General features: G+C 38.0%; 2 protein-coding genes across 2 annotated transcripts in view; one reads left to right on the forward strand and one right to left on the reverse strand.

Moving 5' to 3' along the window:
• Positions 1–22,538, forward strand: part of brip1 (BRCA1 interacting helicase 1) — a 56,170-nt gene extending 33,632 nt beyond the window's left edge. The window contains exons 21-24 of the mRNA XM_079387263.1: positions 552–875; positions 962–1,052; positions 1,133–1,189; positions 22,116–22,538. Of these exons, the coding sequence (XP_079243389.1) occupies positions 552–875; positions 962–1,052; positions 1,133–1,160 (443 nt within the window). The 3' untranslated portion in view covers positions 1,161–1,189; positions 22,116–22,538. The remainder of the gene's footprint in view (positions 1–551; positions 876–961; positions 1,053–1,132; positions 1,190–22,115) is intronic.
• Positions 22,539–24,551: 2,013 nt separating this feature from the next.
• LOC306851129 (T-box transcription factor TBX4-like) overlaps positions 24,552–25,376 on the reverse strand; it is a gene marked incomplete at both ends in the record, with an annotated part of 12,596 nt that continues 11,771 nt past the window's right edge. The window contains one exon of the mRNA XM_079387240.1: positions 24,552–25,198. Within this exon, the coding sequence (XP_079243366.1) occupies positions 24,552–25,198 (647 nt within the window). The remainder of the gene's footprint in view (positions 25,199–25,376) is intronic.

Below are 25,376 nucleotides of genomic sequence, written 5' to 3' on the forward strand. Positions count from 1 at the left end.
TCATTTTTTTATTTTTTTTTCTTTCCTGAGACTTTGCAGAGAGGGGGGAAGCTCTAGCAAATTAACCGCCATTAGCCTGACAAGATTTGTCTCGTTAGAGGGGCTTAAACGGCAACACCATTAATGTGGGGGCAAAGGAAGAAATTTTATTAAAGCTCATCCCTCTTCATCTGCCCTGTGCAGAGGCAGCCAGTTCGTTATTGTAATTGCATGGCGGGCTGAGACCGGCCCATTAGTATCAATCTGAATGAGGATGCTAAAGGCTAAGGCGTGAGAATGTGTGTAGTTCAAGACATCATAATAAGCTGTCTGCAGCCATGCATAACTGCAAAACAGTTGGACCCTGCCCCAGCTAGCCATTTATTAAACTAATAAATTTAATTAAATTAGCCTAATTCACCCCTTGTCTCTCCACAATCAGTTAAAGGTTTTTTTTTTTTATAAGAGCAGAGCTGTACAAGAAAGCTCTTTCCACGGTTTTAAGCATTATTCTATTCAGGCATTATGATTTTCTCAATGCTCATTCTGAAGGTGCATGTGCTTGAATTCAGCAGGTCAAAGTTCAGATGCAAGCATCAGGGAGAGAGTGCCAGTGAAGTCCCAAGCTCCACTCAAATCTAGTTCAAGACCTCCAACTTTGCTAAATCTAGACCAAAACCAGAAAGTGAGAGGCCATATCCTGAATAGAAAGGAAAGAGAGCAGATAAAAAGAGGTAACCAGCAAAAAATTGGGGAAGCGGAGGCGCCATCTGCAGAGATGCTTAAAAGGGAGAGAAGAACTAGTGAAACTGGCACTTGTATAACAGTTGAACCTTTGCCTCCTACACCTGTACTGAATGCACCGGTACTAAAAGACAGATTAGAGACTCAAACAGGTAGGAATATCTCCTTAAATATGCTTAAATTCAATGTACTAATACATCTTAGTATTTAGTATTTATTTCTATGATCCAATAAACAGGTATCAAAGTTCACAGATCATATTCGAGGAAGAACAGGCTCCCAAAGAGGCTTAAAATGGCATCTGAGGGCAGACATTCCCAAACACAGAGGTTAGCCAAGTGTTGGCAGTTTACATTGGATGCTCAGAGGTTGAATTTTCCTTTTGTGACATGGAGCCTTTCTCTTCCAGCGGTTATCCAGTCAATCTGCCTTTGTGATTGAATCTGAACTGGAGTCCTTAACCAAGGTAAGTGAGACTAGGGATTGGCTATTGCCAGAACATACCACTCCACAGTTCCCTAGTGCTCTGTGCTCACCAAAACAGAATTTGATCCATTTTTAACATGATCAAAGCTTGTTTGTTCAGAGCATTTTGTTTACTGCTAAATGTTAATGTAGGTGTTGGACACTACAGTTAAAAGGTTTGTGGTCAGTATCATTTTATGTTTTTGAAAGAAATCTCTTATACTCACCAAGGCATTTATTTGCCTTTGACTTTTATTTTAATATATTTAAAAAGTCGTTTTTGAAAAGTAGGGTACATCTTTTAAACTGTTTGCTTTAGTCTGACAAGACCACATTCAAGTGCGTCGCACCCTTAATGTCCCATTGGGGTGTGGTCTTTGCTCCTGCTTATGCAAACTGTCACTATCCGCTGTATCCTGTGTAGATCAGTGCAGTCGTATTCACCTGACAGAAGGGAAAACGGGCCATGATGATGCATTTTGACCCTGCAAGGTCTTTTTCCGAGTGCCAAATAATTTACTTTTCCTGCAAAATTACTTACAGTATGTAGGCCTGTTGAATATTTCTGTGTGTCACATAATTAATCAACAGTTATTTAATTATTTTATTTCCAAATTAAGAAATTGCGGTTTGTATTGTAGTAACTTCAAATTTGTGGTAGTGCAATATACCATGTTTTATTTACCCTTTTATGATCCATTTAAATTCTTTGTGATGAGGTTCTATGTCACTAAGGGAAAAGCCTAAACAAACATGACCTCTGAAATATTAGCTTGTCTTTTTGCTGTTTGTGCTGGTTTGCTGACACCCAGTCAATATTAGGCCTGCACTTACTTCTGTGGTTATATTAGGTGAGAGCGCATCTATGAATGCACACAGTCCGTTTCTTTGTTTCTCATGTTTTTGTGCACCCTGTACACAAATATCCGCCATTTTCGTGTACGACACCATATGGAACGAATTCTTCAAACTGGGGGGAAAAAATCCTTATTGATTGAAAGTCCTTGAGCTTTAATTAAATCAATCAGAACCAGACAGGTACTTAGACAAGAAAAGGAAGCCATAAGGAACTTGAAAAAATGTTATTTTGTTGTTTGTGTATATTTTACAAATTAAAAACGCTTTAATGTCCAGTCTATTAGAGATCAATATCCAATATTGTATAAATCAGTTTATCATTCCATTAAATATTGATCAAAGTCATACAATATTGGTTTGTTGGTATTAGGCTATTATAGGCTGCACCCCTACATATGAACAGAAGTTTATTGATCCACAAAGTCTGCAGTGGTTGTGTAGTCATCATAACTTTTCAGTGCATCTGGTGTGTCTGGACTCGGATGACCCATTAACTGAGGACAACGTTTTATGTCAACATTTTTATTTTTTGCACTACTGTGTTTGGGGGTTAGTAAGGTTTTTGTTGTTGTTAAGATCCAAATTAAATTTATCAAAATTGACTGTAAAGATATTTTACTAAATATTCCTCTGTTGAACTTCTCTGAAAATATATATATATTACAGTTACAAAATTATTAAGCAGCACAACTGTTTTCAAAATGAATAAAAATAAATGTTTGAGAACCAAATCAGCATATAAGAATGATTTCTCAAGGATAATGTGACTCTGATGACTGAATAATGGCTGCTGAAAAAACAGATTTGCCATCTCGGGAATAATTTTTTAAATTTAGGGGGAAAAGAAAAATACAATAGAAAAAAATGTAATTGTAAACTGTTTTTACTGTATTTTTGAGCAAATAAATTCAGCCTTAGCAAGCATAAGAGACTTTATCATAACGACACCAAACTTTTGAACAGTAGTGGGGGTTTTTTTAGTAAAAATGCAACAATTAATTAGAATTAATGTCGATACTCTTCAGCCGATAATTTTTGTAGTTTTATAAAGGCTAATATTAAAATTCTGTTCTATTGTGTCAACAGAAATGTTGTTTAAATACTACAAGTCAATTTAGGCATCACAACTTTACTGTATAAAAAATGGGTATTCATGGCAAAAATAATGCAAAAAAATATTGCACAGCCCTATTACTATATTATATTTTAACAAAAAAAAAAAACAATTCCAAACTTAAATTTCGGTGTCACCAAATGTGTTGTTGACGCGGTTTCTGTTAAACTGTAAAAATACATTTTAAAATGCTAATTTTGCTTGTTTAATGCAAGGAAATGCTACACGTGTGGAAAATGTCCTGTAGCCATCTTTATTACAGCCCACCACCTGCTTTAAACTTATGCTGCAGTCGGCTCTCGTCACCCTCCAGTCTTAGGCTCACCCTGACAAATCCTCCACCCCTCCGGCCTGACCTCCATTTGGGTGTGTAGCATGGGGCCGACACTCTCCCCAGAGGTGTCATCTCATCATTTGCACGACCACCATCGCACCATGTTACTCACATCTCCCATTGGTGTGGAATGAAGGTTTCATCTGCTGTCCAGCCCTGCAATCCCTGCTTTTGTGGTACCGCTGGCCCTTTTTTCTCCCCACTTCTTGGTCTTTTGTCTTTGCCTCGGAGCAGAGCTCGACAGCTCTCAAAAGTGTTAGCCTCAGCCGTTACCTCTCAACGCTGTCCAAACTTTAATTCATAATGGGCGAGGACATTGAGGGCACATTAAATAATTGGCCATTATTCACAGCCTGTAGGGAGCTCGGCGCACATGGCGTAGTTTGGTGGTTTTTAATGTGGAGAAAGAAGGTTGAAAGACTCTGACCCCATTACGGAGGTTAACGTTATATTTGTAATTAAACTGGATCATTTTGTCTCATGAGAGGAAATTATCACGCTTCACTGAGTATAAAATGTGATCATTCAGAGCAGAGCTTTTCACTTCACTGCTTTTTGGATGAAACAAAAGAAAACATTGCTTCATTTATTTGCCAAATGACTAAGCCTTTTTCATATTGTGTATTTTAATAATTTTTTTAATCACTTTTGAATATCTTGGTGGGGCTTTAGGAATTCGTTTTTGAACTTAAGTTCATATATTTAGATTTATGTGGATGTTTTGTATGTCACAGTGCCTTTTGTATGTTAAGTTACAGAATCCAAGTTATCTGTACAAGATTTGTTTTTTCCCATCCATCTTTGACTCCCACCTTGAGCCATTGACTTGGATATGAAAAGGTAAACACAACGAACAGGACATGAACTCAGGTTTTACTCTATATCTGAGGACAAGTGTCCCCGAGGCGTCACGTTGCACGACATAGGAAGCTGTTAGCCAGAAGCTGTGATAGCATTGTTTGGGCCGGTGGGTGGGGTGATGTTGTAACTGCTTGTGTTTTGGGTTTGGGTGCTTTAACTAGGAGTGGCTTGTGGACAGGTGGTTGCCTAGTCACTGAATGTTTGTTGCTGCAGCAACAGTCTGCACCAGTCTTGATAAATCCTTTTTTGTCAAAGGGGTATGCGACTAGGCAGGTGTGGCGTAATCTATAATGTAATGGATAGCTAATCCTCATTTTGGTTAATCTGTCTGTCATGTTACCATCTTGTGCTGGCTTGGATGCCAGTTTTTACAGCCTAGAATCCTAATAAAAACCCTTATGGGCTGAAGAGGCTCTGTTAGAGGTTTAGACCTATAATCTCTGGCAATAATTGGCTCAAGAACAGACAACGGCATTAAGGAAGACACAAAGAATATGTCTGATATGCCACTTGTGTTTGGTCTTTAAAACTATAATAGTTTAAATTATTGTTAATGGTTGATTTAAGTATAAGCAAGAGTTATATTGTATAACAATTTTATGTAATTTTTGAGTATGGGGTTCTGAAGGTGCTGATGGCTGGTTTTTATCATCTTAGTTCCTAAACATCTCCCCCTCAATCTGTCTGCAGACACAGCTGTCAAATCTTGGCTTGGGTTATAGTTTTGGAGCCCCTTGAACAATAAACCCGGATTTCTTTCAGAGGTTTATTCAGAATTAGACGCTTAATCTGATTTAACAATTTGATAAGTAGACTGATCTGAGTATAGACATTCTTTGTTGTGGTTCATCCTCTGTTGTTTACTTTGAGCCTTTAATACATTTTTTTTCTTTGCATCTGAAATCTCTATTAAATCATAGAGGCCACTTGTCATTGAGATGATTGAGTTTAACCTCTTGTGTAAACTTTATTTATTTTTTTATTTTTTTTGTTTTATTCATGTTTTTTTTATTCTTTTTTTTTTGTGTACAATGTGTGTACATTTTTATTCACCAAGAAATTATTTCCAAATCTTATTTCCATATGCATGTACTTGCTGTATCTGAAGATTTAGCCACTAACAAATGGCACTTTCTTGTAGTTTTAAGTACTTAAGAGGCCATCGGTTCAATCAATTAAACACTTATTTGGTAACTCCCTATTGTCATTTCCATTTGGTAGGAAATTGATTTCTTAATTATAAGAGAGAAATCATGTGTTGTTTGTTAATTAATACAGTTAAACATTGCAGTTGACACACATCAGTGAATCAATAAAATTGACTTTTTAATAGAGATGCTGATGGACCTTATATTGAACCAGGCAGTGTACTTCTGTCTTTGGGGGGGACTTTATCCCATCTTGATCTGGACTCCTGTCAGTGTTTCAGAGTTCTGTTTTTAAACTTTTACTTTTATTTCATCTCCAGTTACCGTGTTTTCAACCCTTTTGGATCTAGATGCTTCCAATAGTCAGACACACCATGGCTTAGATTGATCAGAGACTTATTTGAATTCTTTCTGTGTGATTCAGGTAAAAGCATTGTCTGGTATAGAGCCACAGACAACAGCAAATCAGCCAGACAATGGATAACAGCCTCTCATTGTCTTGTTCTGCTGTGGTATTGCTGGACTGCTCATATATTACCTCACATTCCCCTTGTTTTGTGAGCTAGGTGCCTATAAAGTTGTCTGATTCCACCATGTGTTTTTTATTTCACTGTAGGCTGGGTGGAAGCCTTGTAAATTTCACTTCTCTGGGAGAACACTCTCCTCGATGCTGATAGTAGCGAGGATTACTTGAGCTATGAGCCTTGGCGGTCTTCATGCCATGCTATAAGCCCCAGCGCTGGCTCCTATTGGAGGAGAGAGCACTCCTTCCTGCCCATGGTGCTAAATAACCATGTTGTTGAGGGTCTGTCTCCTGCTCACCAAAGAATGTCAAGAAGCTAAATGTAAGGTTAAATGTAAATCAGCGACTATGGGCCTTGTTGGTAGACGTTCCATGCCGTCAGTGATTTGCTGCCATCTAAATGCTGCAGACAAGCTATTTTGTCTGATATCAATACAGATCATAAATTTAATACAAGGTCTGTTTATTTCGTATATTGCCCTGCGTGTGTACATGTTTATATTTGTTTGGACATTGTTCAAAAAAGATACTGATCCTATGGTTTGTCTTATTGGTATGACAGTGCTTTTTTGCTGGCATACCAAGTTAGATATACTGTTCTGGACGTTTCTAGAGTGCAGTTAGACACACACATCTGCCAAATGGCTTTATGCACATGCAACATCACAGATTTCCACCTTATTTGAACGCTGTCACACAACTCTGCACATCGCCCTCCCTTTTTGTGTTTGTTTACTAATTTTGACTAGTGTGATACTGACTTTAGCTACCAATAAGTTAAGTACAATGGTTTTCATTCTCAACAATTTTGATTCCGGGTCCCATTGTCCATAGTAATCATGGCTGTTCATTATTTGGTGAATACAAATTAAGGATAAGGATTTAAGAAACAATTTACTCACAAATTTCTAACCCCTAAATAAAATGATTTAGAGCTTGATGATACTTTTTCTGTGGGGTTAGATGGGAGACAGAGTTTACAGATATGCGTTACCTACTGTAATTTAAGTCTGTTTCACAGAATTTTGCAGAATTATCGTAGGCAGTGAAAAAGTGCACAAATTTTGTATGGTTTTATTACTAATAATTACTACTTGATCACTTGCAACACTTTACAATAAGATTTTATATATTAGCATTAGTTAATGCTATAATGTGAAATGACAATGAACAGTATTTTTACAGATTTTTACTAATCTTGGTTAATGTTCATTTCTGTATTAATGCATTTTTGACGTTTCAAGTGGTGTATTATGAGCATGGATTAACAAAGAACACCTGTATAAGTTAACTTTAAACTAATAAATGTTGTATTAATAAATTATACTCAATGTTACCAGATAAAAAAAAATGTCGCTCCCTAATGGTGCCCACATATGCAAGGCTTTTTTTCTTCCTACATATACTTACAATGTGCCAGAGCACCATTACTAAGTAAACAGTAAGCATGTTCTTAACAAGTCGATAGCGATTTCATCAGACAAGCCAATCAATCGTCTACTGTTAAATCCAGCTGCCAGCTCCCAGAATGATGGATGCTACATTTGTTTGTTGAGGTTTGTGTGGAAAAAAAAATCTCCAGGCTGTGAGAGAATGCCCAGCTCCTCCTCTCTCTGGTTAAGTGTCAGAGCTTGCAAATGAGTGAAGGAAACCTAAGTGAAAATTGAATGCTTTAGAAGTGTGTATGCACGCCTGTGAGCGCATTTGTGTGCCTCGCTAGAATGTAGGTGGTCTGTGGTTGTGTAAATATTGGAAGCTCTGAGACACAGTGTGTCAAAACACGCACGGCTTCAAGTGCCACGCTAATGAATGGGGGCCACATGTGGAGTGCCACGGCGGTTTGTTTAAGCAAATGAACTCTGCTGACAGACATCTTCCCTAATGTGCAGGCAGAGACAGCTCCGATGCAGGATTTATACACAGACACGCATACTAAGACGCACCCTTCCCCTTCGTGCCTCTGTGTCGATAGGCAACTTCAGAGGCTTTTCAGTGTGGCAGCCGAACGGCAGAGGCACTCTATGTGCTGACAGACACACTGTGTAAGAGACCGAGGGTGGGTGAATTATGCATGCACACTTTCCCAACACTCAACGCTTGCCCTGACTCATCATTACACAGTGCACAAGCTTCATGAGAAAGGCAACTGTTTATTTAGCCTCTTTTCAGCACTTATATTCCTGTTGCCTTTAATCTGGCTCAGTGTGACCCAAGATCAGTGGCGTTCGTTTTCAAATTGATAACCGGTTTAAGGCCTTTCAGAGGTAGAAGTTTAGCATGTGGACACAAGCCAATAGTGCCAAATGTCAAAAGGGGTTTCAAAAGATTCAGTACAACAAAGGTCGAATGAGTTATGAAGAACTAATGAATTGTCATCGGAAGTGCGGCTGTGTAAAGAATGACTTTCAGCGTGAATTTGAAGCGCTTTTTTTGCTGAGTAGTTGACTTTTATCTTTACAACTTTATTGAATCATGTCTTGATTTAGTTTTTTCCATGCTTCAAGTTTCTGCTGCAATAAATGTCAGCATTATCTTAGTCTGAATAACGTTTTGCAGTAATTCTTTAGTGTGTGGGTATTTATCTTTTTATAGCATTTATTAATCCAAGCTAATGTTTTTTTTTTTATATATATATATATATATATATATAAATATTGCAGGATTTGTTTCAGTTCATAATTCTATACATTTTCAAAAGTTCAGTTCATTAGCTTAAAAAATAGTTTAATGAATTAAAGCATTTGTAAATTCAGAGTAATGATAATATATTAATTAGATATATTAGATGTTTTTTGTTGTGTGTATTAGGCATGTAAAAAATTATCGACTGTAATATTACAGTTATTAGAGTTGATTAAACTGTATGCAAATTGATATGTCAAAAATGAATAGATATAATAAATATATGTATATATATATATATATTACCATTAACAGTGATTTATACATTTTGTTTATTTTTAGTTCATGATACTTGCAATAACTAATGTCACAAATTTAACCTTATTGTGAAGTGTTACAGAAGGTAACAGGTTATATTTCCTCAGCAAAATAAAAGTTGACAAGAAGCAGGTGTGACTCCACAGTCAAAGAGATAAAATACCATCACTTTTAATACAATATCTCCCGGCTTAGTACCAGGAATCACACCCAAAAATCAAAATGGTGTCAGAACAGCCCCAAGCCAGAATCTTTGCAACAACAAGAGAGGTGATACCTTAGAAACTGAAAACAAGTCAGTGTTATCATTTTCCAAAAGGATGAAAGGCACTTTTGCGGTGAAAGGATCTGTGCTCAGAAGTTTGTATGCTTTAGCAAGCGAGGGATTACTTATGTAAAATAACAAGGGGAGGTGTCAACACAGGTGCCTCTCGCTGTTGAGAAGCTCCACTGGCCAAGGTCCAGACACACTCACGCATCTGCAGCTCCCCTCCCTTCCTCTGCGTGTCAGCGCACAAAGCCCATGGGCTTTCTGACAATGAGAGCATCGCTGTCGCACCAGGAGAACACCTCAAAAGCAAACACGGTCATAGCTGGCCACAAAAGCGACCAGGGAGCACTGCACTTTTATGCCCCTGAGTGCCTTGTTAGGGGCACAATGACTTGTAGGCCTGGACAGCAGGTGTTACATTAAAGCTTTGCTCTGATGTATTGTGGCCGTCTATTCGCACTACGATCTGTATTTGCTTTCTCTTTGACTTTGCAAAGTGCAGGGATAAGCTTTGTTTTCAATTATGTTTATAGAGATTGAGGTGCTCTCATACTCTGCATCTCCCTCTTCTTCTTTTTTTTTTTTTTTTGCTGCAAACCAAGCCACTCAGTTTCTGTTTGTCTTTTTTTTTTTTTTTTTAATGAGCGTAATTATATGAAAGACATTTCAACTGTATAGTCAGATGTACAGCGATTGTATACATTTATATTTAGAATTATATTGTAAATAGGGGTTGGCAAGATATTTTTAATATTTTTGAATGCTCACCATGGTTGCATTTATTTGCAGTAATTAAAATTACACTGAAACAACAGTAACATTTGAAATAACTGTTAAGTAATTTACTCCTGAGTGTTCAGCAGCCATTTCTCCAGGCTTCAGCATCACGTGATCCATCAAATCATTGTAACTAATGCTATTTTTGTATTATAATATATGTAAAAACATAATACTTTTATTCAAATTATTTGATGAATAGATTTGAAATTGAAATAGAAATCTTTTGTAAAATAATAAATATCTTTAATATCACTTTTAATCGATTTAATACATCTTTTCTGAATAAAAGTATTAATTTATTTTTAAAAATCGTTCAAACAGCATGACCTGTTTGAACAGTAGTGTTTATATATGTATGTGTGTTTATATGTATAAATATGTGTATTTATCTCATTTTGTGAAACTATTTTAAGTAGTTATATACATTCATTCATTACCTATTTGTATATTAGAACATTTATCCATTCGTTCATTCATTCATTGAAGGCCAGTAGATGGCAGTATGCTCCACTGCATTGCTGTTTTGCCAGCATTGTCTTACAGTATCTACATCCTGCCTTTCATAGTCATTTGGAAAGCCGATGACATCTTTGACTGCAGCAGGATTTTAACTATGTACATGTCACAACAAAGATGCACAGCTGTCTCTGCTTGACATAAATATGTACAAATATGCTTCTGTGCAACTGGCATTTATTGCCTCCTTTTCTGCTCAATCATTTCAAACATGGTGATTGATTGATTTAAGCTGCGATGTCAACCGCACACCCTTGAACTCCATAGCAGCTCACTGGCTGTGTGCTGCTGGTGTGTTACTGAAAAGCAGGACATCTTTGCTGTGTGCGACCTCAGAGGGCACATGCTTGGACTGGCTGGAGAACGCATTCTCCTAAAGCCCCAAGAGGGGTCATGAGACAACAATTCTGTCATCGTGTGATGAAGCCCTCGCAATCCTCTCTTCTGCTTTCCTATGAGTTAATGTTTGCGCCCAGACCTGGAGAGACAATGAATTGCCAGAAACGAGAACATGTTGATAATTGCCATACACATATCCTGCAGCGCCGCTGAGCTCTATCTTTGTAGATGCCGTTTGCAGAATTAGGGGTGAATCGGAGGCGTTAAAGCTTGGGATAATGAGAAGGCAAACAGAATTATTGACAGAGACACAAAGAGAGCTTTAGAGGTGTCTCCACCAGCTGTGTGAACGTAGCACACACTCCCAGTGCACTGGGAGGTACGTAAGATCAGCACAGATATGGCTGAAGCTGTTAACCCTGTCATATTCAGACGGATTCTTAGCTTTAGAGCTATATTAGTATCTTTATGGAATCATATGACCTAGATATAACCATTAACCTAATTTTTAGGGTGCTTTATTTGAATGCCGCATCATTGTCTATTAATTGGCTTTCATTCGTGACCCACTTTTTGCCTGTGAGGCTTCAGCTCCCCGTTGTGCGTCTCCAGTCATGTGTCCAAATGTGCTGTGAAGGAGGGAGGAGGGATGGTGCGTCTCTAGAGTTTGCCGATTGGATCGTTGCACCACTTCTAATTACCCTCCTCTTTGGGAGCGCCAAGGTGTCACCGACATGCTCACTTCACCCTGTCATTTTTTTCCCCATCAGTAAACACCTTCCCACCCCATTATTTTACATCTCATTTGAGTGCAGACAGGGGGCGCTATCCACTTACATACAGTTCTGCACACCTCTTTATATTTATTCAAATGGATGGACTATCTTCTTTACGATTTGAAAGAGTCACGCGAAGATTTACTTATCGCTAAGTGGATGAAATTTAAGTTCGCAAATGGTGCGAGGACATCTGCTTCTGAAACTCGTCTCATAGAGTACCGGCTGTTCAAACTCCTGGAAGCCTCCACCAATCAGCAATGCAAACACAAGCAAATTTCTCTCCTTTGGATCAGGCAAATCATTTGTCTGTCCTAGCAGTTTTCACCAAAAATGCTTTGTGTACCGAGGCAGGCTATTGTTTTCTGGCGTACTTGGGAGGATTTTGGCGTTTTAAAGTGTGTAAGGAAAGATTATGAGGACGTCTTGCTGGAGAGGCAAAGAAAATGAAAAGAAAGCACACATTGCTGGCCCCCCAAAACTACTTGTCTAAAACAACAAGGTTTCCCAGGGGGACTTGTTGTTTCATAAGTGTTAGCTAACATAATCTTGACAGCACACAAACACTGATCATGCCCATTTCTAGACCTGGCGTTTTAATCCTGATTTCCAGTGCCGAAAAGTTTCATACAAAGCTAATTTTTTATATTAAAAAGAATAATTTCATTATAACTTCTTGTTTATAACTTCTACTTTACATAACTTATACATTTATAGTAATTTTTATTGTAATAATAGTAAGGGTTTTTTTGCATTGAATTTAACTGATCATTTTGATCACAGTGTATTGAACTTATTTTCTGCAGTTTGGCAAAAGCCTTTTTTTTTTTTTTTTTATAATTTATGTAAATTTGTGTGTTACATTTTACACCCAAAACACCTAAATATGCATAGTTGATTTACAAAAATATTAGGAATAAAATTATTTAAATAGATTATAATATAATAAAATAAAATAACTTCTCCTGTTTCTCACTGTATTTTTTATTTTTTTTTTTATGAATTTTTTTTTTTTTCATTTTGTTTATATGTACAGAAAAAATTAAATGTAGCGATTGCTGAATGTACAACCCGAAACCCGAAATGTTCCAGAATTCCTGCTACAGGTCTCAAAAAAGTTGGCATGGGGCCAACAAAGGGCTGAAAAAGCACAACATTTTTAAAAGATTCAGCTGGGAGAACATCTAGCAACTAATTAAGATAATTGACATCAGGTCTGTAACATGATTAAAGAGATGTCTTAGAGAGGCAGAGTCTCTCAGAAGTAAAGATGGGCAGAGGCTCTCCAATCTGTGATAGAGTGCGTAAAAAGATTGTGGAATACTTTAAAAACAACATTCCTCAACGTCAGATTGCAAAGGCTTTGCCAATTTCATCATCTACTGTGCATAACATCATCAAAGGATTCAGAGAAACTGGAGAAATCTCTGTGCATAAGGGACAAGGCCGAAGACCTTTGTTGGATGCCCGTGGTCTTCGGGCCCTCAGACGACACTGCATCACTTTTTAGCCCTCCGGACTAAAAAAGAGGGAGACCTTCCAGCATGTTATCAGCATTCAGTTCAAAGGCCAGCATCTCTGATGGTATGGGGTGCATAAGTGTATACGGTACGGGCAGCTTGCATGTTTTGGAAGGCACAACGAATGCTGAAAATTATATAAAGGTTTTAGAGCAACATATGCTCCTCTCCAGACAAAGTGTATTTCAGCAGGACAATGCAAAACCACATACTGCAGCTATTACAACAGCATGGCTTCGTAGTAGAAGAGTCCGGGTGCTGAATTGGGCTGCCTGCAGTCCAGATCTTTCACCTGTAGAGAACATTTGGTGCATCATTAAATGAAAAATACGTCAAAGACAACCACGAACTCTTCAGCAGCTGGAAACCTATATCAGGCAAGAATGGGAACAAATTCCAACACCAAAACTCCAGAAACTCATAACCTCAATGCCCAGACTTCTTCAAACTGTTTTGAAAAGAAGACGAGATGCTACACCATGGTAAACCTGCCCCCATCCCAACTATTTTGAGACCTGTAGCAGGCTTCAAATTTGAATCCATTTTGTGCATAAAATTGTAACATTTAATTTGTTATCTATATTCTGTTTTGAATAAAATATTGGCTCATGTGATTTGAAATTCTTTTACTTTTAATTTTATTCAAATTTAAAAAACATTCCAACATTTCCGGAATTCGGGTTGTATACGTGTTTTCCTGTAAAATATTATAGATTCTATGGTAATTCATACCTTTTACTTAAAAATCCAAACATTTTCCAATAAAATTGTAATACAATGTTACTTCACAGTATTTTTTTTTCACTGTGTATGGCAAGGTTACAGTTTTAGCTATAGCTGTTATTATAACACTTTTACTGTAGCATCTTTTTTCTGTAAAAGTGCAGACATTTTTAGCCATAAGTTCATAAGGAATAAAATTGAGCCTCAACATCCCAGTATGTCTATTAGTGACAGCATAGGTGAGATCAGAAGCAATGTTTCCTTCACACAGTAAGGTATGTTTGCTTGTCTTTGATTTTCAACAGCAAACAGTTATTGTTTTTGTGGTGTCAAAGGAATAAAAATGATTTTGAATCAAGCAATTCTATGTCATGGATGTTGTCGTCTCTGTTGTGCTGTACACAATAACCTCTGGCATGATAGCTCCGCTTAATCTTGCTCATGAACAAAATATAATTGCTAACAGCCAATATTTACCCGACTAACAGTTGAGCCTCTTTAAAATGCGAAGTTTAGAGTGATGTTTTATATTAGCAATCAGATTGCTAATGCCAGCAAGGGTGTTACTGCTAAAGAACAGAGAAAGCCTAAGCATTCTCCTTCTCACACATGCTGTCACTTGAACAAAAGAGTTGTGTGCTCTCTCACTCTTGTGCTCATAGTGTATGCACAAACACACAACACAAAGACCAACAGGGGCAAAAGCTATGAGAGTAATCCAAAGAGCAAACAAGGGTGGGGAGCAGGGAGAAGTGAGCAAAGCCATGAGATTGGGGAGAGGCTAGACATGTATGTTTCTACAGGCTTCACCAAGCTTACATCTAGTCAGGCTTCGCCAAAAGTGTTTTCCGGGTCAGCGTTTGATTGATTTAGATTAACACCATTAATAAATAGTTAATTTTGTCAATATTTTCTTCTCGCTGTTAAGCACATGATAAATATTCATAAGTGATTCATCACAGAGACTGCCACCTGTCACTAACAGTACTATTAATACTTTTCTCTCACGAAGAGGGACTAAGAGTGTTTATATTATCTTAGGATAATTTTCAACAGCTTACATTATGCTTTCACTTATAAATTATTGTTTTTGCTGCAGTATTTCTGGTTCATATGCGTATTTTGGTAAAAACTAACCTGCGTACACCTTGTTCTCGAGCTAAAAGCTTCAACAAGCTAAAACTGACCACTGATGGATTTATTATTTATAGATTTGTGTGTTTTGAGTTCACAACATGCTTTTTCAATCATCTTAGTGCACGAACAGATTGTTTGTCATGCATGTTTTGTACACTGACAGGATGTCAACTAAGCCTGCACTTTAGACACCCGGTGCTAGTCCACTCTTGTGACACAAGGATGTTTGCTGGTTCAATCCGGATGAGAATGAAGAATTGAGGGAGACAAGCTGTTGCGTCAGTTGGGGGATAGAGCAACTTACCAAACTCGTACTGCCCTTTTGCTAATTTATAAACGAATCACACTGGCCTAGAGAATGTGACCTATAAGAACAAGTGATGCATTTATTTTCTTTTGCACCTTTGCACTGGAGCTTTAAACATAAGTGTCTTAAACTTTACGTTTTACTTAGTAAAGTTTGACCATGGTTGCAAGAATGTTCATAGTGTTTCATAGTAACTGGGATGTCATTGATGGTGGTTTAATTATTAAACTGCTGTATAAGACTTTAAAGACCCTTCATTTTGAACCTACATTGATTCTTGATTTGGAACTCAGCAGTTCTAACTGACTGATTCTCCCTGTGGTTTATGGGAGCTATTTTCCCTTTTTTTTAGACAGATGGAAACAGCCATGCCTATGCAAATAAGCAAAATGTGTCAACCAACCACTGCATTCAGTTAGCAATGCTGTTGAAAGAGGTAAGGAATAAACTAGCCAAATGTAATGTCCTGTGGTATGGGCCAATGTGCCAGGATTGTGAAATATTCATCACCATTGATTGTGTATCAGTTATAGTTTAATGCACCAAAGATATTTCTCATTGATGGCCAAGTCAATCACAGTCCGCTCCGCCCCCATTCAGGTCTAATATCAGGTGTTGAGATTTTGAGGTCACATTCTCAGTCGTTCTCGATATCCATCAGTGTCAGATTCCAAACCAATGCTGCACCTGACCTGACATGCCTTGCATTTGGTGTGGAAGATGACAAGATAAAGACCTGAACCATATACAAAGGTCACTGACAATATGACCTCTTTCAGAATTGACAGTGTTATCCATCTTAGTCGGGAAACAGTGCCTAATTGGAGAGGAACAATTTAGCATGTCTAAAAGAGTACAAAAAAATAAAAATATCAGTCTGCTTTGTCTAAACCAGAAGGAAGATTAACAGGTAAAGTGGGAAACAAAAGACCATGTTAAAAGACAAGTAGAGAGGTATTATACTGTTTTCCCTGTTTGCTTGCTGTCACTTTCTCTCTCTAGTGTTTTTAGCCTGGGTCTCGTTTCCTTTGTTCTTGTGTTTTTTTGTTAATTAATGGTGAAGGGGTTGTGTAATTGGATTTCTTTGTCATTGGTTTATGCAAGTGATTGACATGGTGCTGTTTATTTAGCAAAAATTGTGTGCCATGTCAATGACAAAATGTATGGACACGTTGAAGTTCAGTTTCAGCAGAAAGTTTCATGGTTGATTTCGCTACTGAAGTAGCATTCTTCTGTAAAAAGGAATGTGTTTTCATGCTTTGTTCAGCTTGTCAAAAGGTTAGATTTTCTATAAGATATTGAAGCATGTTGGTACAACATATGTGTGAACGTATCAACCTCCAGTGGAAGTTTAATTGTTTTTATCAGTTTTAGTTGACTAGAGGTGGTATATACCTTACCGTATGTGCATAATTCTACATTTGATTTATTTTTATTCATTTTATTTTTTATTTTATGTTTTAAATACATTAGTTCTATTTTATTTTTATACTATATATATTTTAAATATAGAATAGATTTTTTTAATAAATTAAGCTTGTAGATGAGTCCAACTTGTCCTCCACATTTTAATTTAGAATGACGTGCTGACTTAGAAATCTCTGCTAAATCTGTACCGCCTCAGTACAAATACCTTTTGGATTTTTGTCTCATTGTTTTTGACATGGTTTTGAACATCCAGAACATATACGAAAAGCTAACAGCTGCAGAAACTTTAGAATCCAGACTTGTCTTTTTGTGTTTGCTACAAAGTAATCAAATTTGCTGTCTCGGGGGGGCAGACAGTTATCTGTGCCATCAGAGAACAGTCTGTAAACTGGCATGTCATTCTCAGCGCTGATTCCACTGCCTGCGGCATATTTGCCTTTTCACACAGCCATCTGATATGTTTTACACTTCTAAAGAGTTCTCAGAGTTACCGTATTTTGCTGTTTTTACCAGTTGATGATTTGCATTTCGTGTGAAAGGATAGTGATGGAAAAATAGTTTTGCTGGTTCTGTCTGCGAGGTTTAAAGATTGCAATCAAACTTTGGTAAAAAAAAAAAAACTTAGGCAAACTTATTTCCATTCTATTGTTGCTATGTTGATAAATTAAAAAAATATATACTAAGAAACTGCCTGAAGCTGAAAATATCAGTCAGTGAGAAACCTGGATTCATACATTAAACTATAATTTTGCTAATTTGATGTGTAGAATTTTATGTGAGGTCTGGGCAACTAAAGCAGCTTCTTGCTTCAGTAGCTGTTTCTTTTGTTGTTTGTCTTTAAGCCATACCAAACACACAAATAATGACCTGAATGGCACTTGAAGTAAACACACGTCTGTGACCGATAAAACATTCTTCTGCTCTCTTAGGGCTTTTCAAACTCATTTAGAGTGGTCTAACCGCTGCATCTTTATTTGCGTAGCCCTTCTGCTAATATACAACCACCCACAGTACTAAAAATGAGGCCTATTGAAACACATAAGGGTATGAAAAAGATGATGTGTTCACTGGCACTGATCATGACAATGACAGCTCGACCTGCCACTAATCTTGTGACCTTTCAAGCGTTCTTCGCATACTCCCCATTCCTGCAGTGTTTCAGTGGTGTCCAAGCATGACAGGTAAAAGGTGTATCGCCCTTCATTCCGAGCCAGTATGCAGACGCCTGGGTGAATTGCCACTTTATCTGTTTTGCTTGGCTGCTCGTCAAAAGTAGAAACATTGATTTAGATGTAATAAAGTGCGCTCCCGTTTATCTTCTGAATCTTACCGGTATATGTAATCTTAACTTGTTTACCATCATTACCTCTGGAGGGAGTCAAAACAAACTTGAGAGCACGAAGGCCAGCTACACAAGACTGAGCAGAAAATCCCCAGCTGAGATTCGGGTTTGTTGAAATTAAATGTCAGTGAATGCTCAGAAACCAATGGCTTTGAGAAATATTACTGCTTTAACTTTATTAGCTTCACTTTAGAAAGTTTTATTGATATAGAAAAAATACCTTAAAAGCGTTTTCTTGTATAGCCACTAAACAAACCCACTTTTCCATGCAGCTTGTCAACATGAAGCAGTAGACACCTGTTCTCACCAAGGTGCCATATCAGCTCAGAACAGCTTTACATAAGCCAGCAAGGATGAGCTTCAAATCACCTGTAAAGACTCTCTGAGCATTAACTGAGGAACTTAATCCTCTAGTTTGCCTTCCATCGCAGGCTTAGGGCACTTACAGCACCACAAGTTGGCATTGCTTTTGGCCAGAGGCCCCTGGAAAGTACATTTGTCCTTTGTCAAATTCAAATTTAGTTTGTGCTAAACTCACACTCTTAATTCTGTCTCCAGATCTGTCTCCCAATTGTTTATATACATCTTTTGGAGATTCTTTTGTACATGGAGAAATCTGTTTTTCATGTTGTTTCTAATATGCGTCTAATATGCAGTTTTCTGCTGAATTTTGTGCTAAAGCAGTTTGTCTTAACAAAATAAACTAGTTTAGTGTAAGAAAAGTGCTTGATTTTCTTTTGGTCCATCTCAATGTCTAATGATTTTATTTTATTTGTGTCTACTTAGATTCCAGAACATCGCCCCCATTCCTTTAAAGTATCATATTCGTGTGATAAAACTGATTGCGTATGCTGCTATCCTGAACCTGTGAGTTTTCCAGTAAGCCCACAGGTGGACGTGGCAGATGACTCACGAATCCAATCTGCTTTAGTTTTAGTTTTATTTGCCCGGTGGATCTGGCTAATTAGCATTACAGGCTTTGCTTGGCAAAGCGTGCAAAATGACAAACAAGGTTGTATTGTGCTCCTTTAGTCAGGTAATCACTTTTCGATGGTCTTATCCCTTCTGCCTGCTCTGTCTGTCACTGGTGGCCTGATCTTCCATAAGCTGTATTTGTCAAACTAAACACTTGATCTGTGCACAGGCATCAGCTGGAGGTGACGTCTCGGGAGGCAGAGAATCCCAATTGGGATTTTAAAGAGGACAAATGAATTAGCCAGGGGCTTTGCAGTTGCTTTTTCCAGGCTAATCCCAAGATCTTCTCTCACAGTTTATGGGATTGCCAGCCTTTCCTGGGAGCAACATTATAAGTGACAGAGGTGATTCTGGAAGACACAGGCCTCAGGTTCTGTCACCAATTACTTACTATCCATTTAAACTTAACATTACATTTGCACTTCTAATGTTGTTCTTCCTTGTTTTGTTTAATATGGATAACCAATAACTTGTCGCAGAAACGGTGTCATTAAATTACAACCTTATTTGTCCAACACCTCCATCACTCTGCAGTAACCTTGTTCAGCCAGTAGAGGGGATTGGCACTCCAGATGGTTGAAAACTTGCAGGCATTCTCCTTTTCTTACACACAATGCCTTGTCTATTTGAATAGACCTGTCCCTGTTCATTAAAGCAAAGTACTATCCACTCCAGACAGCCTCTGTTGAGTCTTTTCTGTCAGGTCTTGACTTCATTCATTTGTTATTTTGGTCAAATAAACGGAATATGTGCTGTAGGAACAGAACTGGTACAAGTGAGGTAAGCATAAACAGTGTCTCTAGCTTAAACAAATTGGTTTTCCACTTCCTTAAATGACTAATGCCTTTAAAGGAGTCCTGATGTGGGAGTTGGACCTGTAGAAGGAAGGAATCCGTTGTCGTAAACTCAATTTCATCACTAAGATGCTATGTACTCGAGGAGGTCCCCTCAAGACCAAATGCTGCACCTTGTTCTCAAAACAAACAATGCCTAATTGTGTGCCTGGTCATGTGACTAAGGAATCTGATCTCTTTCCTTTGACCGATACAGTTGCTCTACCACTGGTAAAACAGAGGTAAGCAGACTCGTCTCCTTTAATCATTGATTGGTCGCTTGATAGGTCATGTGTATGCTGCAATAACCCTCTCGCTGGTTGGTTTATTCCGTGCAGCACTTCCTGCATTTCCTTTTGGTCCTGTGCACACACGCTAGGATGCTGTGTTAAGATTGGGGGCTTGTGAAAGGGGCAGCCCTTGGTGTTTTAATAGCTGATTGGCTCTTTAGACCCAACAGAAACTCTGTTGAGAGTGCAGAGGTGGAGTATTGAAGTGCACAAAGGCGTATCATGCTTTCAAACACTAATTTGCCATCCAGAACCCGCTCTTTCCTTGACTGCATGCGCACAGGTTCACATGCTAAGCCATTAGTTGGCCAGCAAATGTGATGCAACAATGAGGTAATGTGAAGACTATGCATGTGTAGTCCTTAAATCCAACCGCAGCAGTTTTTATAATCATATCCTGTTTTTTTTTTAAATCTTCATATTCCAGTGAAGTATGTAGTTGGATACAGATCAACAATGTTCACTTTGTGAAGCTTTGTTGTGATTGGTTAAATAGCCTTTTATAAAAAATTAGGCCCAAATTTTTGCTTGTTTATTGCCTGTGTTCTTCTGCCATCGCAGCACGCTATATATCAACCTCACAGACCTTTATATAATCCGATGGATAAAACATTAATCCATCCACCAAACTCTAATCCGCGGTATGTATATTATACAATTATTAATTTTTATTGGTCCTTTTATCCAAAGCCACTCAGCAACGTTGGACCCCAATTTTCTACAGTTGGGTTTATGTTTTATTGGAGTCAACCAGATGTACCTTTTGATCAAGGGATACCGCCTTGAGTTGGACCCCTGAATTTCCCAATTTGGCCTCCTGAAGCCCACCCTCTCGTTTAAGATCAGTCAACCCCCCTCAGTTCCAATGCAGCAAGACCACAAACAACTCCAGCTTGAGGGATTATGACTTGGTTTTTATTCCAAAGTCACTGAAAGTACAAAAAGCAACTTAGACTTGACAGCATTTATGCCTGCTGCAGTAGGCAGGTGAGTCACAAAAAGGGCTGAATGTGGTGCCCCTCCCATGTCAGTCGCCCCCTTTTTTTCCCCGAGAGTGTTGGCGGGGCCCTCTGAATGCAAAGCTGTCCGGTCGCCCCAGCGGATCTGGCCGCATGTGGATCGAATCAGAATTATCCACTAATTGACTATTTACTGAGCTCCAGAAAGGCCATAATGGACTTGATATTAAATCTCCTCAAAGTATTTAAAGCGTGCTTCTGAGTGCTCCTTCGAAGAGCCGATTCCAACGTTTTACAAGAAGGAGTGACTTAAGCTGCTGGGTCAGAGAGTTGCCTTGCCAAGGCGGCTCTCAGATGGGATTTAGGGACGACAGTGGGAAGCTGCAAGTGGAGGGCAAGGGAGATCTCCTCCAATGAGTTCCAGATGCCCCCTAGTCCCAATGCAGATAGATACTACAAGCTGGAGTATTCTATGAGAGGCTTAAACCTGGCTCTGTTTTAATGGAGATAGACGACTTTTTATGTGGAAAGTTAAATCGCATGAATCTCATAGGTTCAGTTTGTCTTTTTATGTGCTACCAAAGCTTTGGTTTAAAAAAAGAAAGAAAAAAAAAGCCGGCTAAGTTTTGATCAGATGACAATGAGGGCTCTTTTTAAGTGATCCTAGATTTATCAGATGGGATTTGGTAAGGGAGAGTGTTTCAGTTTTTAAAAGCATATTAAAGTACCACATGTCACTTCCTGTACTTGAACCCAGTCAAAAACAGAACAGCACGCCATTGAAGTTATGTATGATACAATGGCTATGTACTTCATGCTCATGTGTCCTATTACTCTGTTGGTACTTTATTGGATTCATTCTTGGATTGTGTATCACTCATGTAAATCAAAATGTTTTTGGAGCATTTCAAAGAGCCCGAATCTGATGTTCTCATTTCCTCCCTTCCCCTTAGATCTGCTTGGTTTCATCAGCAGTCCAGTTCTTCTCTACAATCAATACCCTGGGACCCATTTGGAGGAATCAACTGCCTTTCCCATTTGCCTTTTAATGTCCCTTTTATTTTTATCACAGCAAGGTAATATTTTTTGTTATGACTGTGTTTTCCCTTATGTTCTGAGAAACCTGCTTTATACAAATCAGCTCATTTTTAATAAAGTCACAAAAATCACGCGTAGCACTTCTGTTTATCAATGAATCAAATGAAAACATAGTTTATACTCTTATACAATGTGACTTTAAAAATGTCCTTTAGATTTCATGTTAAAACAAAACATTATAACATATATTATAGCATACATTCATTATAGAATTATGGATTATTATTATAAATATTATTGATTACATTATAGCATATTTCTTGTGATGCACCATTATTAAAAAAATAAAAAAAAAAAGAGTTGACCATAACAATATTCCCCAAATCACAAAATTGGTAATTTTATTATTTTTCTTATGACTGGTAGCTGATATTAAAATAGCAATTATTTTCTAATAAATTTGTTCTTAAAAACATCCTTAGATATTAGATCATTTTAGTCAGAACTTATTATGAGTAACAGCATGGCAACAAAGTAAACATGTCTCAACAACGCAACCAAAAATCATCCAACACTCCATAAAAACCACATCTGGAATTTTAGCATCTAACACATTCAGGTGGGTTGAATTTTGAGTATTTTCTATAGATAATTATTTTAGATTTTTTTATATTTAGTCTTATTAATTAACCATCCTATATTTGCTTTCTGCAGTCTGTTCAAACAGGAGGCCTTGGAAACAATGCTACATAATGAACCTCATCATGGGAAATTAAAAAAGGTATAGTTTATTCAATGTGTGCAAAAGACTGAGATACTTATGGATATAATTAGTCACATGCTGAAGTAGCTTTCTTTTTTTGTCAGTTTTCCCATTTTAAATGATGTGGTGTGAGTAAATTCACTATATGCTCCCTTATCACATCCTGTTTTCATTCATTAGAACCGTAGTACTTACTAGTGATTCTCTTTGAGTTTGACTTGTGGCTGCCTGCCCGCAGAAGCTGTTTTACATTGTCGAACTCTCAAGGATTTCCAGCCCAGCCAGTTGAGTTTTGGACTTCAGATGAGTTCTCTGTTCTACTCTGTTTCTCTCTTAATGATCGTTCTTTAAGCTTCCATCTGGTTGCAAGGAATTCTCTGATGTCGCATTGTGCTAATTTAACAAATTTGGACAATGATTTGGTGCCAGACTCACAACTCAAACACTTCTTTTCTAGCATATATTGTTAAACCGGACAGACACAGTCCAACAAAAATGAAGGAAAAGAAAAGGAGCCAATTCAAGACCACTGAGCTGAAGATTTCAGGATTATTTTCTGATGAGATGGGATCTGGAGCAACTTTACCACTTCACAAGGTGCTTGGAAACAAACTGTGTACAAGAATATGAAAAAAGAATCCAGCACTACTTATGACGAAGGGAACTTTAATCCTTTAGAAGTACCTATGCATAGAGTATTTTCTGAGCCAGCTTTAATCAGAGCAGTAAGTCTTCTATGCATTTTTGTTTTTTGCCACACATGTCATTTTTAGCAATTGATTATGGTAGAGGGTCAGGTGTTTTAATATTTAATAGCTTGAGTTGCATTACAAAGATTGCATAGCATCAGTACAATAGCAAATACCATTTAAATTTAATATATATAAAATGGAAAAAAAAAACTTTTTTTTTTTTGTTTAAAACTTTATTGCAATAATAGGAAATAATAAGAATCTCTTAATAACACCCAGCAAATTGCACCAACCAATCTTTGGGCTTGGCACAGGTTTTGCGCACTCTAACATTTGAAGAGGAAAAAGGCAGCCTTAGTAACTAAGTCTGTTTAGGTTAACTAACAACTAAACTTTTCAATATAATCAATTGACTCCTTTTTCATTATGCTCCTAATACACAAAATCTCTCAAGCGTAGCATAATTTCGATTGGCACACACACATTTTGTGCTTCATACAGAAAGTCGAAAAGGTTCATCTTAAAGGGACAGTTCACCCAAAAATGAAAATTCTGACATTATCTACTTTCCTTCATGTTGCTCTCATCTGACTGTTGTAGAAGAATTTGTTGAAGAATTTTTCATTTTTGAGTGAACTATCTTTAATGCCAACAACAGTGCATTAGGTATGCCGTTTGTGCTTGGCTTTACCACCTGCACAACTCTAGTCATATCTCAAATTCAAATAAATACACAGTGCCACAAATTTTAGGTTTCCTATACTATTAGCCTAAATAGATTTATGGCTTTGCTTTACAATTTAGCATCATGACTGTATGTAAAAATAATCTCATTGCAGTTGTTGTTCAGAAAGCTGAAGAGGAATATAGTTGTAGATGGTGTTGTGTGTAATTTTTTAACTGTCAGTCCAGTGCGGCCCAACACTGCTGAGGCCCGTTTGGTATTGATAGGCTGGTTCTCGTGTTGAAGTGGGGCTATGGGTCGGATAGACTGTGAAATCCCTTTGTGAACGAACCGGCGACCCAGGCTTCCTATGAAACAGTGAGGAATGTGCTCTGTCATGGGGGGCAGGGCCAGAGGGGGAGGAGGATGCTGAAGATGGTGTGGGTGGCAACACCCGTTGTGTGGTAAATGTGACTAGGTCGGGAGGAGCTGGATGTGGACGCTGCATGGACGGTGAGTGGTGGGGAACCACAGAGGCAGCGGAGGCTGTGCTGTTGAAATGGGAGGGAAAGGGCTGGTATGGCATAGCCTCCACAGTTTGCATGCCGTAGCGAGGATACGGCTGCACTGACGCCCACATATTGCAGTTCAGGGAGGGGGCCGGGAGGTCATCGGCACCTACTGCGCCCCCTGCCTCTCCCTCCATTCCTCCATACATGCATGCCTCTCTAGAGCCCAACGCATCGCTGCAGTATGGATGGGACAGCAGGGGTGGATCGTAGGAAGAAGGGGAGCGGAAGTAGTGCTCATCTGAAACTGCAGAGGCTGTTGTGTCAAGATAGGGGCGTTTGCATCCCAGCTCCAAATGCCTTGTATTATCTAAAAGAAAATATACAGTAATATTTGAGTACACAAAGTTTGGAATTTAATCCAATTTTGAACAACGCATTTGAAATAATTCATAAAACAATGCATCTAGTCATAATTTACGTCATGATTAGGGATGTACCATGCCAATAATCTTATCAGTGTTATTATTTTATAGTAATATGAAAAA

Source organism: Barbus barbus, assembly GCF_936440315.1.
Source record: "Barbus barbus genome assembly, chromosome: 31".
NCBI classification, from domain to species: domain Eukaryota; kingdom Metazoa; phylum Chordata; class Actinopteri; order Cypriniformes; family Cyprinidae; genus Barbus; species Barbus barbus.